Below are 15,136 nucleotides of genomic sequence, written 5' to 3' on the forward strand. Positions count from 1 at the left end.
AGCACCATACATTACATAGTTGTTGCAACATTATTGACTGTGTTCCCCCGTATGTGTGTCTTTCTTCACAGTCTTCCCTCTGTTCCTGTTTGTCTCTGTATCTCTTTTCTTCTTATAAGGACATCAGTCATCTTGGGTTAGGGGCCACCCTAATAAGTTCATTGTAACTTGATTATATCTGCAAAAACTTTTTCCAAATAAAGTCATGAATGTGACTAGGTACTAGGGGTTAGGACTTCAATATGTCTTTTGGGGAGGGGGCACAATTCAACCCACAACAACCAAGAAACATTATCATTTGCAATTTAAGGAAACTTCTGCATGATAAAACCTCACATCCATGTTGTAACTGTAATAGAGAAGCAGCTCTTTCCCAAAGGCAGGTGTGAGAGCTGAGCAGGCAGGAGAGTCTCCTCCGTTGCTTCAGTGGCCGAAGGCCAGGAGATTGGAAATATATTTCTCTCCGGTGCCTAACAACTGGAGCCCTAGAGTTGCATAAGCTTATCTACTAACCACCTTGACAGGCTTGTAAAACTTTTGCAACACCCTTCTAAAATCAAAGAAAAAAGGAAGGAAGGAAGGAAGGAAGGAAGGAAGGAAGGAAGGAAGGAAGGAAGGAAGGAAGGAAGGAAGGGAAGGAAATCCAGCAGCCAGCAAGCTGCCCATAGCAGAGCCAAATGACTCACTGCCAGTAGTGCTCTGCATGTCTTAGAAAGTCCTTATCATTCCTTTCATCAACATTCCAATTATTTTCTAGAGGAGCTTTACTCCTAGAAGATTCATTTTTTTGATACAACATCATCCATCCCAAAAGTTAACCTCTGATGGTTACCAAGTGAGAAGTATGCCGGTAAACGTTTAAAAACCAGCTCTGCATAAAGAAAAGGAGAAGGGGGGGGGTGAAGCCCAATTTGTACCTTTGCCAATTTCTATAGTGTAAATACTCCCACCATGATCAATTTCAAGCTAATTATATGAAGTCACTGAACACAGAGTTGCCAAGATATGTATATGATCAGTTCTCATGAGCTAGTATGAGGTTTTACTCCAGCACATCAATAAGCATCTCAATATTGGAAGAAAGAAGTATGACTTGAGACATCCATGGAAGACTTTCAGGAGGAGGAAGGATTTCAATGAGCCTTGAAGGGTGGGTATGATTTGGTGCTGTCTCTGTCACTACACATCCACATCAGTTAGCAATTTCTGTTTGTCTCTGTCTAGAACTAGACAATGAGATTCCTGAGGGCAGAAAAAGGTATTTTATTCATTGCAATATCTCTACAGTAGGCATTTCACAAGTGTCTGTTGAATGAATGAATGAATGAATGAATGAATGAATGAAAAATAAATGTAGAGAGGAGCAGGGCATTTCAGGAAGGGGGGACATTCATGGTGTGGGCAGGACACAGGAGGAATGAATGAATGCATAGGAGATTTTGGGATTTGTCAGCTGTCCATTCTTGTTGGAGTAGTGTTGGGATATGGTGTGTTACTATGCCAGTTACTAGCCAGTTACTATGGCTATGTAACAAATCACCCCAAAACTTAAGGCCTTAAAACAACAACAACATATTTATTTTGATCATGAATTTAGAATTCAAACAGGGCTCAGCTGGGTCAGCTCATCTCTGCTGTACTTGGCATCAACTGGGGTGGTTTGAAGCCTGGGGGCTGTGATCATAAAGGATACTCACTTATCTATCTGGCCAGTGGGCTGGGATGCCTCAAACAGCTGGGGACTGAAATAGCTGGAGCTTCTTGCACATACCTCTAATTCTATGAGGTCTCTGCAAGGTCTCTCCAGTATGGCAGCCTTGGGGCAGCTGCAGTTCTTTATTCTAGCTCAGGGATCCCAAGATGTACATCCTAATGACTATGAGTCAGGAGGAAGTTGTGTCATTTTTCTGACCTAGCCTTGGAAGTCACATAACATCACTATGCCATAATTTACAATCACAAGACCCCCCCCACTCAGATTCAAGACGAGGGAATCTAGACCCATCTCTAAGTGGGAAAAATATTAGTCACATTATAATCATGTGGGGTGATATATATATAATGTTTCCCTGAAAATAGGACCTAGCCGGACAATCAGCTCTAATCCATCTTTTGGAGCAAAAACTAATATAAGACCCGGTATTATATTACATTATATTATACTGTATTATATTATACCCGGTCTTATATTATAGTAAAATAAGCTCTAATATATATATTAATCAGCTCATATATATATATATATATATATATATATATATATATATATAGAGAGAGAGAGAGAGAGAGAGAGAGAGAGAGACAAAAAATGTATACACATTTTAAGAAAGGGAAAAACAGTATTAAAATTGTAATAGTCAATATATACTGATAACAAAAGATGAATGAAGGTCATGTTTGACTTATGCAAGTACAAGAGGTGTTCAAAGTGGTTACCATCAGCGTCCAGACACTTCTGATTACAGTGAACTACTGCAACGTTGACCAAAGTGTCCACTTGTATACCTTTTTTGGCACCCACGGTGTGTGTGTGTGTGTGTGTGTGTATACACCCTTGAACAACATGGGTTTGAACTGCTCAGGTCTACTTATACGTGGATGTTTTTTAATAAATATCTGTTGTTTTCAATCTGTGATTGGGAGTCCATGAATGCAGACAGCCGAGCGTGTACATTGATCTACGCCATTTTATATAGGGGATTTATGCATTCTTGGATTTTGGTATCCTGGGGGGGAACGGGTCCTACAACCAATCTTCTGAGGATACCAAGGGACAACTTAAGTTTTTAGGGAGTCAAAAGTTATACATGGGGGTTTGGTGCCCCTGACCGCCATGTTGTTCAAGATCAACTATATATCTACCTCATGTGTGTATGTTATGTTTCAGTGGCTGGTGGTCACCTTTGGAAAATAAATCCTGTTGCACAATATAGATGTAAGGTGGGAAAGTTGAGTGAAGGCAGATTGAAACAGGTCTTGAATGTCATACTAAAGACCTTGTTCTTTTCCTTTTCTGAGAGCAATTCACATACTGGTTGCTGATATCCTCCAAGGTCTTATATGCATAGATTTATCATCCCCAGCAAACTTGTGAGACTGATAGGCAACAGCGATTGTGTCTTACGTATTTTTTATTATCTTCCTAAATTGTTAGGGCTTTGCATTTGATGGCTCCTCAGTACAAGAGAGCCCAGTGTCTGTCTGCCCAAGCAAGCAATGATGACAAATCAGAGCAGACTGACCATGCATTTTGTCTGTCTCCCAGCTGGCACGAACCCACATGTTTCAGCACACTTGAGCAGGTGATAATGAGGTGGCCCATGATTGGGGTATACTAGAAACAACACTGAGTATCAAAATTGTCAGAGCACATCTCAAATGACTCTGGGCTTATTGCCCAAGAGCCCAAAGAAGAGGCCAAACCCACAAAGTTAATTCTTGCAGAACATGTAACACCTAACACTGATTCCATCTGCCAAGGAACGCTGGATCCAGACCAAATGCAATTTTCATAGTCGTGGACCCCAAGATTCTAGTTGCTTCCATTCAGAGCTTTGGTCTTTCTCAAGAGTCTTTATTCAGCCTGTTTGAAGGGTGAGAGATGAGGACATAATTGCTTTGATGTTTTTTTCTGAGAGAGGGAGAAGAGCTGCCACTTGACTTCTGGATTAGTGCTTCTGTCCTCCATTCTTTATTGACTTCTTCCTTTGCAAAAATGGGAAATTTGTTTATTGCTGTAAGACAGTCATTGGATGGAATCATGAGTTTGTTTTTCATATTTGTCAAACCATACATATTCCCCAACGGAGAAGAGATGGTTGTAAGAATAGGAGGAAGACTTTGTAAATAACACGAAGACTTTCCTTTCGTTTCCAACTTGAAAAGGGTTGTGTTCAAAAGTTGGGAAGTCAGAACAAACATTATCCCATAGAATAGCAGTGCGGCCAGGGTCACCACAAATACACATTTCATCTGTACTGTAAGCTGAGGAAGGAAGGGAGACATAACCCAGCAGACATTTTAGCCCAGTTAGGTGCCTGAGACAGCTACCTTAAGATGGCCCTGTTGGCCATGGCTTTTTTCCTTGCTATACTTTTGAACCCAATCAGCAGATTCCTTCTAGGCTGCAAGCTCTAATAGCAAGGATGGCGAGGGTGTGACAGCTGGGAGCATGGGTATGGCCACTACTAAGTATAATCATTTGCAGGACAAGGTCTGTCTGCCCTTGTAAAAATAAGGAACTGTGACTTTGAGTAGTTGACCTCAGTCCAGGAAATTGGTGTATTTTTCATTTGTTTGTTTGCTTGTTTGATTTTTAATGCACTGAAGGCTTTTACAATGAAGCCTGTGCTTCAGGATGGGCAGCAGCTGGGATGGTGCTGTTTGTTCTGAGGCCTGTCAAATAGCTGATTAACTCCACCAGCACACACGGGATGCTAATGCGACGAAGGTCGTGCTTGCAATCCTTAGAGTGGCCATTCCATTTGACACTTAGGAAAAGCATCGTAAGGCCACAAAATATGTGTTTATGCTGGTCTGCTGCCACTTGATTGCCACAGCTTCGCACACCACTTGAAGCTCATATTTAGTGAAGATAAAGTTAAAGAGTGGAGTCTTTGTTATGGAGTAAATTTTCTGTGCTGTGTGGTCTGTTGAAAATAGGGAGTTCTGCTGGATGAAATACCTGGTTAGTATAAAGAGTCCCTGTGTGCCATACATGCGTCCCCAATTTTCAGAGCCTGGGAATCTTGTCTCGCCTGTGAGGACAGATGCCACCTTTAAGTATCTGTAGCATTAACTGCTGCCACCATTGACTTGGCAATTGCTGTCATATGATATCTAACAATTGACATGCTCCTGGCATGACTTGCAGATGAACCCCTTCAGAGGAGCGACTGTCTTACTGCCTTATAGTCCCCACAGTGCTTTCCAGAAAGGATATGCTGAACTGGTGTCTGTTGATTTTGTTTGTGTGGAGTTCAGTAAGATGTACTTAGCATTCAGATGAATCGAGCGTACACCATAATGGTAACTGGGACGCTTAGAATGTGCTTCAGGACCTTGTAGGGTCCTAGACTCATCAGTATGAACGGCAGCAGCTAATGGGCTGTGGACATGCCATTAATGATGATTAGCTCCTGCCTAGCACTTTCCCTGTGCCTGGCGTTGTTCTGAGTGCTTTACCTGCATTATGCCAGTTGGTCTTGCAAAGAACCCTTTGAGGATTGTTATTTTTCCTCCAGTTGACAGATGAGGAACCTGGGGCCCACGGAGACAAGAAAAGTGCCCAAGATTACACAATGAGGGAGCAGCAGATTCAAACCCAGGCTGTTCAGCTGCAGAGTCTGTGCTTTTACCCACTGCAGTTTACTGCCCCTTTGACAAGAGCTAATATATACGTGTATGTAAGTACATACTATCTGCCAGACACTTTTTATGTAAACTCATTTAACCTTCACAACAAACCTGGGAGATAAATGCGATTATTATCTGCATTTTGCAGGTAAGGAAACTAAGGTGCAAAGAAGCTGTGTGGAAGGGCCTAGATGCAAACCCAAGGGTTTTGCCTTCTGAGTCTATTGTTTTAATCATCATGCTGGAACATTCTCAGAAGAGTCAGTGGATGAATCGGATGTCAATCTTGGATCAACTTGTGCAGGTTTATACAGCAAGAGGTGGTGGATCATAGACTACTTTATAAGAAGACATCACTGAAATTTCCATCAAGGCTGAAAATCACTATATCCCCGGACAGTCACTTGGGCTGGGTACATGCGGGGCTTCTTCCTAAGTGGGCTGGGAAAATAGTGCCAGGCAAGAAGAGATGGTTAGTTCTTTGCTTGGAGTATTTTAAGATAAGGAGATCAAAGCCCAGGGATACTTTCTTCATAAGGGTTTGGATATGGGAGAAACACAGAAAGCTGAGGCACTGGGCTTCCGTGTGCTCTGAGCGTGCAAATGTGCAGGGCATGCAATTGAGAGCAGCCAAGTGGTAGGCATTTTCTGGTCCGCACTTGCCAGCAGCAACTACACAGGCACAGGGAGAAACAGGATTAGTACATGGGACTGGTGTCCCCTGCACGCCCCTGGATGGTGTGGCAGCTCTCAGAAGCTGTCCACCTCCCAGGGATGGAAAGCCTAACAGATAGCAGAAAGATACCCCTACAAGAGAGGAGTCCATTTCAGAGAGCTCAAAATACCCAAGTTAAAGGAAGAAAAATGATATGTGCTGAACTAAAATCATAACTCATCAGCTTACCCAACTAATGTGACACTTTTTCTTTTCTTAATTGCTTTGTCTAGATGGGGAAAGAAGGGGAACCTAACACAAACTTGTTATAAAAGACAGCATGATTTCCCAGAAGAAATAAGGAGTCTCTTGACTGGGGCTCACCTAAGAACTGAGGTGGCACAGCATTCCATGAGTTCCCCAGGAAGGACCACCAACCCTCTGAATTTGTGAAGCCAAAGCCTCCATAAAGACGTTATTTTTCAGGGGGCCTCCCTCAGCCTTGTTCTCATGGTCCAGGAAGGTGGAACCTCAGGCTGCTTGCTAGGTAGCATTCCAGGGGGGAAGGAAGGAAGGGAGAGGGGGAGGGAGTGAGGAAGGGAAAGAGGGAAAGTCTCCAGGTTACATGTTAACAGCCGATCAGGGTGAAACTTGTCCTCACTCTTACACTCCGCTAGACGTGAGCTGTGCACGGATCGTGGCCAGCCAGGCTGCAGGCTCTTAGCCATAGACCAAGTCCTGGGTAGGCTGGAGAGGAGGCACTTGATGGGTGAATTATAGGCATGTGAGCAAGAATGACACTTAGCTGGCAGGGCTACTTTGAGCACTGAACAAGCATGGTGCCTGGTCACAGTAGGTGTTTAATAGTGGGAGCTGTTACTATTGTTGTCACTGTGGGAGTGACCTGGCTACAGCACTGTCATGCCACTGTGTGAAAAAAAGGGTTGACCCGGCTGGTCCAACTGGCTATGTGTGTGGTCTTCCTTTTTAATAAGTTTGTTTTACAATATTATGAAATATAACCACACAAAGTCCGTAAGACATAAATAACTGAATAATAAAGTATCATAAGGCAAAGCACCATGTAATTACTATCATGTAACTATTACCCAGGTTAAGAAATGGAATATTCTCAGCATTCAGAAGTCCCCACCTCCATCCCATGAATCCTTTGCACAAGAGGTGACCTGCACCCTTTCATGCAAAGGACATCTTTGCTCTATAAATGAATAAATGATCAAGTAAGTAGTTTTATTGTATATCTTCATATAACATATACATCCCCATATAACATACATATATATATCCCAAAATATTGTTGTTTTGCCTCTTTTAAAATAACTCATTATATAACTCATTTATATAACTCATTATATAAATAGACTCATGTATTCTTTTGTGTCTTGCTTTTTCATGTATCATTATGGTGGTAAGATTCTATCACATTGTTTTTGTCGCAGTGGAGTATTCGTTTTCATGAATATGCTGCATTTTGTTTATCTGTTCTGTAGATGGACATTTGGGTTTTTATTAGGTTGGAGTAATTACTGACAATGTTGTTATACACATTCTTTTTTTGTCTTAATTAAATAAATTTATTTTGTAAATAAAAAAATGTAATTACAGTTGCATTCACTATTGGTTTCAGGTTGGTTATACACATTTTTCTATATGTATTCTGGTGACATGAGCTATAGGTTATATACCTGGGAGAGGAGCTGCTGGGTCACAGGATAGGTGTATATCTAACTTTAGTAGATGCTGCCAACATCTTTTCCAAAGTGGTTGTACCAGTTTACTCTCCCATCTGCAATGCACGAGAGTCACCATTACTCCACAGCTTCACAGACAGATGGTATTGGTCCTCTTTAAATGTTAGTCAGTCTGGTAGGTGTGTAGTTGTACTTAATTGTGGTTTTAGTTTACATTTCCATGACTAGCAAAAAGATTAGGTAGCTTTGCATTGTTTATTGTCCATCTGGATTCCTTGTCTGTGAAGTGCCTGTTTATCTCTTTGGCTCATTTTTTAAATTGGGGTACCTGTCTTTTTTCTGAGAAAATTTTATTTCTCAGAAAAATCTGTTGAAATTTTATTAATAATTGAAGGGATTACAGTGAATCTGTAGATCAATTTTGGAAATAAGTGCAAGTTTTATCTACTTTGAATTTGTTGTGGAAATTACTCATTACTGTGCAACAACAATGACATATATTTTTTGTAAGTTTATTTGTCATTTACCTTTGGCTACAGTGTTTCTTGCCTTGCAGAACTTTTTTATGTTTATGAAATAAAGTTTATCAGCTTTTTCCTTTATAGTTTCTAGGATTTATGTCATAAAATTAAAAATCCAATTGAATTTTCAAAATTCTCTAGTGTTTTCTATCATTTAATGATTTCCTTAATGATTAAAATATAAAGATTTTAATCTTTGATCTACCTGGAATTTATATTATAATAAAGTGTGAAGGTAGGTATCCACCTTTCTTTTTTTTTTAACGGCTAACCTGTTGTCCCAATACCAATTGTTGAACGATCCATCTTTCTCTACTGATTTGAAATGTCGCCATTATCGTAAATGAAACTCCTATAAGTATTTGGGTTTATTCTTGGACTCTTTTGTTTCATTACCTATTTGTTTATAGTAGTATCACTGTCCCATAGAAATACAATGTGAGCCACAAATACAAGCCACATATAATTGAAAATATTCTAGTAGCCACATTTAGAGAAAAAAGAGATACATTTTTAATAATATATTTTATTTGACTCATTATATCCAAATATAATCATTTCAACATGAAATCAATATATAAAAATCATTACATTTACATTCTTTTTTCATATGTAGTCTTTGAAATGTGGTGTGTATTTTATACTTACTTATGGCACATCTCAGTTTGGACTAGCCATATTTTAAGTATAAGTAGTCATGTGTGGTTACCAGCTACCATATTAGATGGCTCAGGTCAATATTTTGTTAAGGCAGGTCCAGAGTAGCCTTAGCTCTGTGCCTAGTTTAGTCCCACTACTAAGGTCTGACCCTTCCAGGGTTGGTTCAGTGAGATCTCCTCACTCATTGGTTAGACCTTCAACAATCTCCCAGCTGTGTGACTTTGAATAGTTTGGCTTACAGTGCCCAGCGGTTATTGATTCCAAAATAGTATACTTTGCCTAGCTCCTGGAGTCTCACCTCCACTTAGTATTCAGCCAAAGACTCAAGAGAACCTCTCTACAGATTTCCGGAACCCCTTTTTCTTCATAGCTCCCTCTTTTCTAGGACTCTGTAAAGCCCAGCAACCTTCACCTCCTGAATGCCAATCTGTCCCCTCAACTCAGCAAGATCACTGGGTGCCTCTTGGAGTTCCCTTCCCACATCAGGGTCTGGGAAGTGCCTGCAAGCAGCAAGTCTGAGTGATGGGAGGACTCATGTCATTAGTTTCACTTCTTTGAGGGAGCACAGTAGTGCTGTGGGGGATGGTACTATGTGCTTGTTCTTGATGACTGGAAGCAGAAGACTTACTTAAAAAAAATGTTTGGGGGTTTATTTATTAGTTCTACTATTTAGCTCTTTCATAATTACTTTGCTCTTTATTAATCCCTTATTATTTTCCTTAATTTTATTCTTTTTATAACTTCTTTTCTTTGTATTCTTTCTTGTTTAATAGAATAAATATTTAGGGCAATGAACATTTTCTGAGGACTCCTTTAGCTATTTCCCACAATACTGATATGCAGTATTTCTGTGGTCGTTATTTACCGGATATTTTGCAGTTTTAGTTTTGGTTTTTTCTTTGATCAAGAATTGTTCCAGAGAGATTAAAAAAGTTGATGTTTCAGTTTGTTGCTTCTGTGATTAATTTTTAGTTATATGGCATTATAAGTAAAGTTACTGACACTTTATTATTTTTGAAAATTATTGAAGTTTTCTTTGTAGCTTACTGCATAGTCACTAAGATTTTACCATTAACCTTTGTAAACAAGGTATTGTTCACTTTTTAGGGTAAAAATTGTTGATTTACCTTAAATGAGTAAATGTTAACAATTTGAGCATACAAAATAAATTTAAATTTACAAAAATATAATATATATGTATATGCATGTATATAAAAATATAATATATATGTATGTGTAAGTGTGTGTGTATTTACTTTTTTTTTCACATTGGGTGCCAGTGTAAGATTTTATTATTATTTTAAGGGGAACAGGACTTTATTGGGGAACAGTGTGTACTTCCAGGCCTTTTTTATTTTTTCCAAGTCAAGTTGTTGTCCTTTGAATCTTTGTTATGGAGGGTGCCGTTCAGCTTCAAGTTGTTCTTTCAGTCTTAGTTGTGGAGTGCGCAGCTCAGCTCCAGGTCCAGTTGCCGTTTTCTAGTTGCAGGGGGCACAGCCCACCATCCCTTGCGGGAGTCGAACCGGCAACCTTGTGGTTGAGAGGACGCATTCCAACCAACTGAGCCATCTGGGAGCTCAGCGGCAGCTCAGCTCAAGGTGCCATGTTCAATTTTAGTTGCAGGGGGCACTGCCCACCATCCCTTGCGGGAGTCGAGGAATCGAACTGGCAACCTTGTGGTTGAAAGGATGTGCTCCAATCAACTGAGCCATCCGGGAACTCAGCAGCGGCAGCTCAGCTCAAAGTGCCGTGTTCAATCTTAATTGCAGGCGCGGAGCCCACCATCCCTTGTGGGACTTGAGGGATTGAACTGGCAACCTTGTGGTTGAGAGCCCACTGGCCCATGTGGGAATCGAACCGGCAGCCTTCAGAGTTAGGAGCATGGAGCTCTAACCGCCTGAGCCACCGGGGGGGCCCAAGATTTTATTTTAAAGATGAGATTTAGTATTAAAAAATGTATGAAAGCCACTAGCCTAGATGACCTTAAAGGTCACCAAGAATGTGTCAAATGTGAATATAAATTTGTGTGGACCCTAGAGTGACCCGAGTAGAGCTGAAATCAAAGGGTACCTAAAGTATTTTTTCCTTTCAATTTTCTTTCCTTTCTTTATACAATATGCTAATTAAAAAAATCCAGATTACATAGATCTAGGCCAGGTGTTATACCAGTCTGTTATCAACAAATGAGAGCACATTAAACAGTTTTTAATTAGTCTTAGAAAAAGCAAAGGTGAAATGAAAATTTAATTCTCTTGGACCTTTGTTCAAAATGCATTTTTCCATCTCTACTGTAAGGAGTGAATTTTAATTAGCTTGATTTTCAGTGTTTGGCTACACGTTTGTAATCTTTGTTCACACTTTGGGGAAAATTTTTTGATGAAAGCAATTGGACAATGATGGAAATCTTGTCTGAGCAGAACAAATTGGATTTATCAAATATATTGTGGAATAACTGGCGTGCTACAGCTGGGGAGAGGAAAAACATCAGTGCAGGTGACTTAAAAAAAAATTTGTCTCCCCAAAGTTCTACTATTCCACCTGGCACAGTCTTGTCCTACACAGAGGGACAGCAGCCCAGAGTAGAAAGTGCTTTAGTGCCACATGGATCTGAGTTTGAATCCTGCGTCTGACCCTTTATGGTCGGTAACTTAATTATCCTGGTCCTTAATTTCCTCATCTGTAAAATGGGGTAATAATGTCCACCTTGTAGCCTTGTGAGGATTGAAATAGGGGCTGTAATAGGGGCTCATGTAATAGGGGCTCAGAGAATGAAATGACCAAGAGGATTTCAAAGGAAGTATCTATGGCTGAGGAATACTTGTGAGACTCCCAGCTTATTTCCTATAGAGATGAAAGAAGTGGGCAGGGGCCAATCAGTGTGTGTGTGTATGCTGCTGCTGGTGTTGGTGCTGGTGCTGGTGGTGGTGGTGGTGCTGGTGGTGGTGGTGGCAGGCTGGGATGTGTGTCTTCCTAGACCACCTTCTCAATAGCTCTGGGATGGGAGAACCATGGACGGTCTTTTGGAGAGGAGTCCATTCAAGATGCTAAACTGTGGCTATGAAGCCCTGAGAGTCCATGCTTGCCCCGTGAGCTTTGTGAGATAGCTATATGGCCCTCCAGGTCCTTTAGGTAAGTGCCCTTCACCAATAAAGAAATGAGTTAGGAGTTTCCCAGCCAGTAAGTAGGTCAAATAGCACACATGAGGGTGGGGGAGGGCTCTGGCAAAACATACTATTTAGGGTGATGTGGACAGGTGTCAGAGAGGGAAAAGATATAGTTCTTGGCCTTGGAGCTTGTAATTTAACAGAGAGAACAAACAGAGAAAGAGGGAAAAAAAAATTTTTCCCTGAGGTCCTCAGACCATGTGTCTGGGGTTGGGTTCAGAATACAGTCCCTATATCTTTTTGTGCATCATTCAGGATTCATTTCCTGAGCACCCACTGTGCTCCCAGAATTCCCTCCCTGTCAGGAGTGTAGACTCAGGGTTTGACAGTCTGGGTTAATTTCAAGTCTCTCACTCACTGTATTATGGCCTTGGGGAAGCACCTGTCCTTTGGACACCCCAGTGTCTTCATCTTTACAATGGTCACATCATGAGGAGGGGAGTGGTTTTGATAATTTAAGGACTTTTTTTTAGCATAGGCCTCATGCAAGGCCCTTACCATGGGCAGATCATAGGGATCTATTGCCTTCCTTCAAGGCGGTGGTTCTCCACCTGAGCCCATTTTGGCCCCTAAGAAGACATTTGGCAACATCTGCAGACATTTTAGCTATGACAATGGGGGTAGGGGGTCATGTAGGTGTTAAGCATTCTGCAATGCATAGGACAGCCTCCCTACTCCTCTCCCCACCACTCCCTATGATTTTGGAAATAGAAGATGAAAATGGGCCCATCAGAGGTTTTCCTCTCTCTGAAGAGAAGGAAAATGCCGTGATCCTTAATGCCATTTTCACTCTGTGGCCCTGCAGGGACTGCCCTGCAACCTAATTCTGCTATCCTTGACTTCCTGGCTGCACTCCCTCCGGTGGACCGGTCCCCAGCAGCGGCACCCTGGACCATTGTGGCATCCTTAGCCATATGCATGACCCCAATTAAAGACTTCCCGCTGCTGTCGGGAGAAGGGCCTGAGCTGTGGAGTGAAACTGAAAGGAGGAACCCAGCTCTCCTTGAATCCCTCAGCAGGAAGGCGAGGCAGAGCCACGTGCGGAACATGAAAACGCAGGGCTTTTAGAATTATTAGCTTGCTTTGGGCGGACTTCCTGAGGCAGCGGCTCCAGGCAGCGCTCAGCCCAGCCATTCACTGCAAACACCCCATTGCCCGGAAGGAGGAGGCAGGGCACTAAGGAGGCGAGCGCTTGCTGCCTCCTCCAAGGGCAACCCGGACAACTGGCCAGCGACTGAGGCGGGCGCCGGGGTCCAGCCGCACCTAAACAGGTGGTGGCCCAACTTTGGAAGGAACCCCAGTGCAGCTGTGGCAGTGGGGGCAGGGCAGGAGAAGGGAAGTTTGTCTTTCCCAGCCTCGGTCCTGGACGCCAAGCCCGGGAGCGCACTCCAACTGGCTCTGACTCCTGGGATGCGCGTCTGGGCAGCGGGCCACCGCTGGCTCGGCGGTCGCGGCGTAGGCGGCGGGGGAGGTGGGGCCACCGTCGCTCGGTGCTCCCGAGCCAAGATCTGAGCAGACGGCCGCTGAGAACAGTTAGAGGTGGTTAATAATTGATCTCTGACCACCAGCCTCCAGCAGCGCACACGAGATTGCTCCTGGAGGGTGGGTTGGGGCAGGCAAGTGCCGGGAGGGGAGCGGAGGGCTGCAGGGCGAAGCGCTCCTAGGGCACCGAGAAGGGCCGGCGTGCTGGGGGCTGTGGGGCTCCCTGCCTGCCAGGAGAGGTTAGAACCTCCTTCCTTTGCGCTCTCCCCGCCTCACTCTTACACACGCCCCAAAACTCCACCCCTAGGCACGTCCGGGGCCTCTGCCAGGTTGGGCTGCTCCAGGAAGTTTCCATGAAAGCACCTGAAGTACTAAGTTACCTTTTCCAGGTAAGCGCCAGTGAGAAAAAACCCTGCTGAGTTGTAGCCAAGAACTCTGGGCTCCACTGAGAGGAAATACATTAAGATCTTGGGTCCTGGTGGTTTGTGGCTTTCTTCCTGATGGCGTCACCCGGAGGCCTCGGCAGTGACTGCTCCAATGTTATCGATCACAGCCATGTCCCCGAATTCGAGGTGGCCACCTGGATCAAAATCAGTCTCATCCTGGTAAACCTGGTCATCTTCGTGATGGGCATCCTGGGGAACAGTGTCACCATTCGGGTCACCCAGGTGCTGCAGAAGAAGGGCTACCTGCAGAAGGAGGTGACGGATCACATGGTGAGTCTGGCTTGCTCGGACATCTTGGTCTTCCTCATTGGCATGCCCATGGAGTTCTACAGCATCATCTGGAACCCCCTGACAACGCCCAGCTCCGCCCTGTCCTGTAAGCTTCACAATTTCCTCTTCGAGACCTGCAGCTACGCCACGTTGTTGCACGTGCTTACGCTCAGCTTCGAGCGCTACGTCGCCATCTGCCACCCCTTCCGGTATAAGGCCGTGTCGGGGCCCCGCCAGGTGAAGCTGCTGATTGGCTTCGTCTGGATCGCCTCCACCCTGGTGGCGCTGCCTTTGCTTTTCGCCATGGGAATTGAGTACCCCCTGGTGCACGTGCACAGTCACCGGGGTCTCTCTTGCAACCACTCGCTCACCCGCCACCACGAGCAACCAGAGACCTCCAACATGTCCATCTGTACCAACCTGTCCAGCCGCTGGACCGTGTTCCAGTCCAGCATCTTCAGCGCCTTTGTGGTCTACCTCGTGGTCCTGGTTACCGTGACCTTCATGTGCTGGAATATGATGCAGGTGCTCAAGAGGAGCAAGCAGGGCACCCTGGACTGCAAGGGGCAGCAGGAGCAGCTGAGGAAGTCCGAGAGCCAGGAGAGCCGCGCAGCCAGGAGGCAGACCATCCTCTTCCTGAGTGAGTCCTGGGTGGAGGGCAGCCTGGGAGCACACCCCACCCCCACCCCACCCCACCCGGCGACTCCCTGTGGCCTTCTTAACACGACGTCTTGCCTTCAAAGTGTAAACTTAAGTTCTTGAGGCAGAACAGGCATTGATCTGAGTCTCTTGTTGTTTCTTCTGTCTGTTTTGAGGATTAAGGTTATGGTGAAAACAGCACTAGACCAGAAGTCAGAAGGTCTGGGTATAT

At 43.7% G+C, this 15,136-nt stretch overlaps 1 protein-coding gene across 2 annotated transcripts in view; it reads left to right on the forward strand.

Annotated features, from left to right (window-relative positions):
- Positions 1 to 15,136, forward strand: part of GPR39 (G protein-coupled receptor 39) — a 263,994-nt gene that overhangs the window by 50,352 nt on the left and 198,506 nt on the right. Inside the window, exons 1-2 of one of the 2 annotated variants that reach the window (XM_074335463.1) lie at positions 13,255 to 13,338; positions 13,939 to 14,905. In XM_074335463.1, the coding sequence (XP_074191564.1) occupies positions 14,050 to 14,905 (856 nt within the window). In that variant the 5' untranslated portion in view covers positions 13,255 to 13,338; positions 13,939 to 14,049. Of the gene's footprint in view, positions 1 to 13,254; positions 13,339 to 13,938; positions 14,906 to 15,136 lie in introns of those variants that run through there. The other variant, XM_074335467.1, reaches the window with a different exon arrangement.

This window comes from Rhinolophus sinicus, linkage group LG01, assembly GCF_036562045.2.
Source record: "Rhinolophus sinicus isolate RSC01 linkage group LG01, ASM3656204v1, whole genome shotgun sequence".
In the NCBI taxonomy this organism is placed as follows: Eukaryota; Metazoa; Chordata; class Mammalia; order Chiroptera; family Rhinolophidae; genus Rhinolophus; species Rhinolophus sinicus.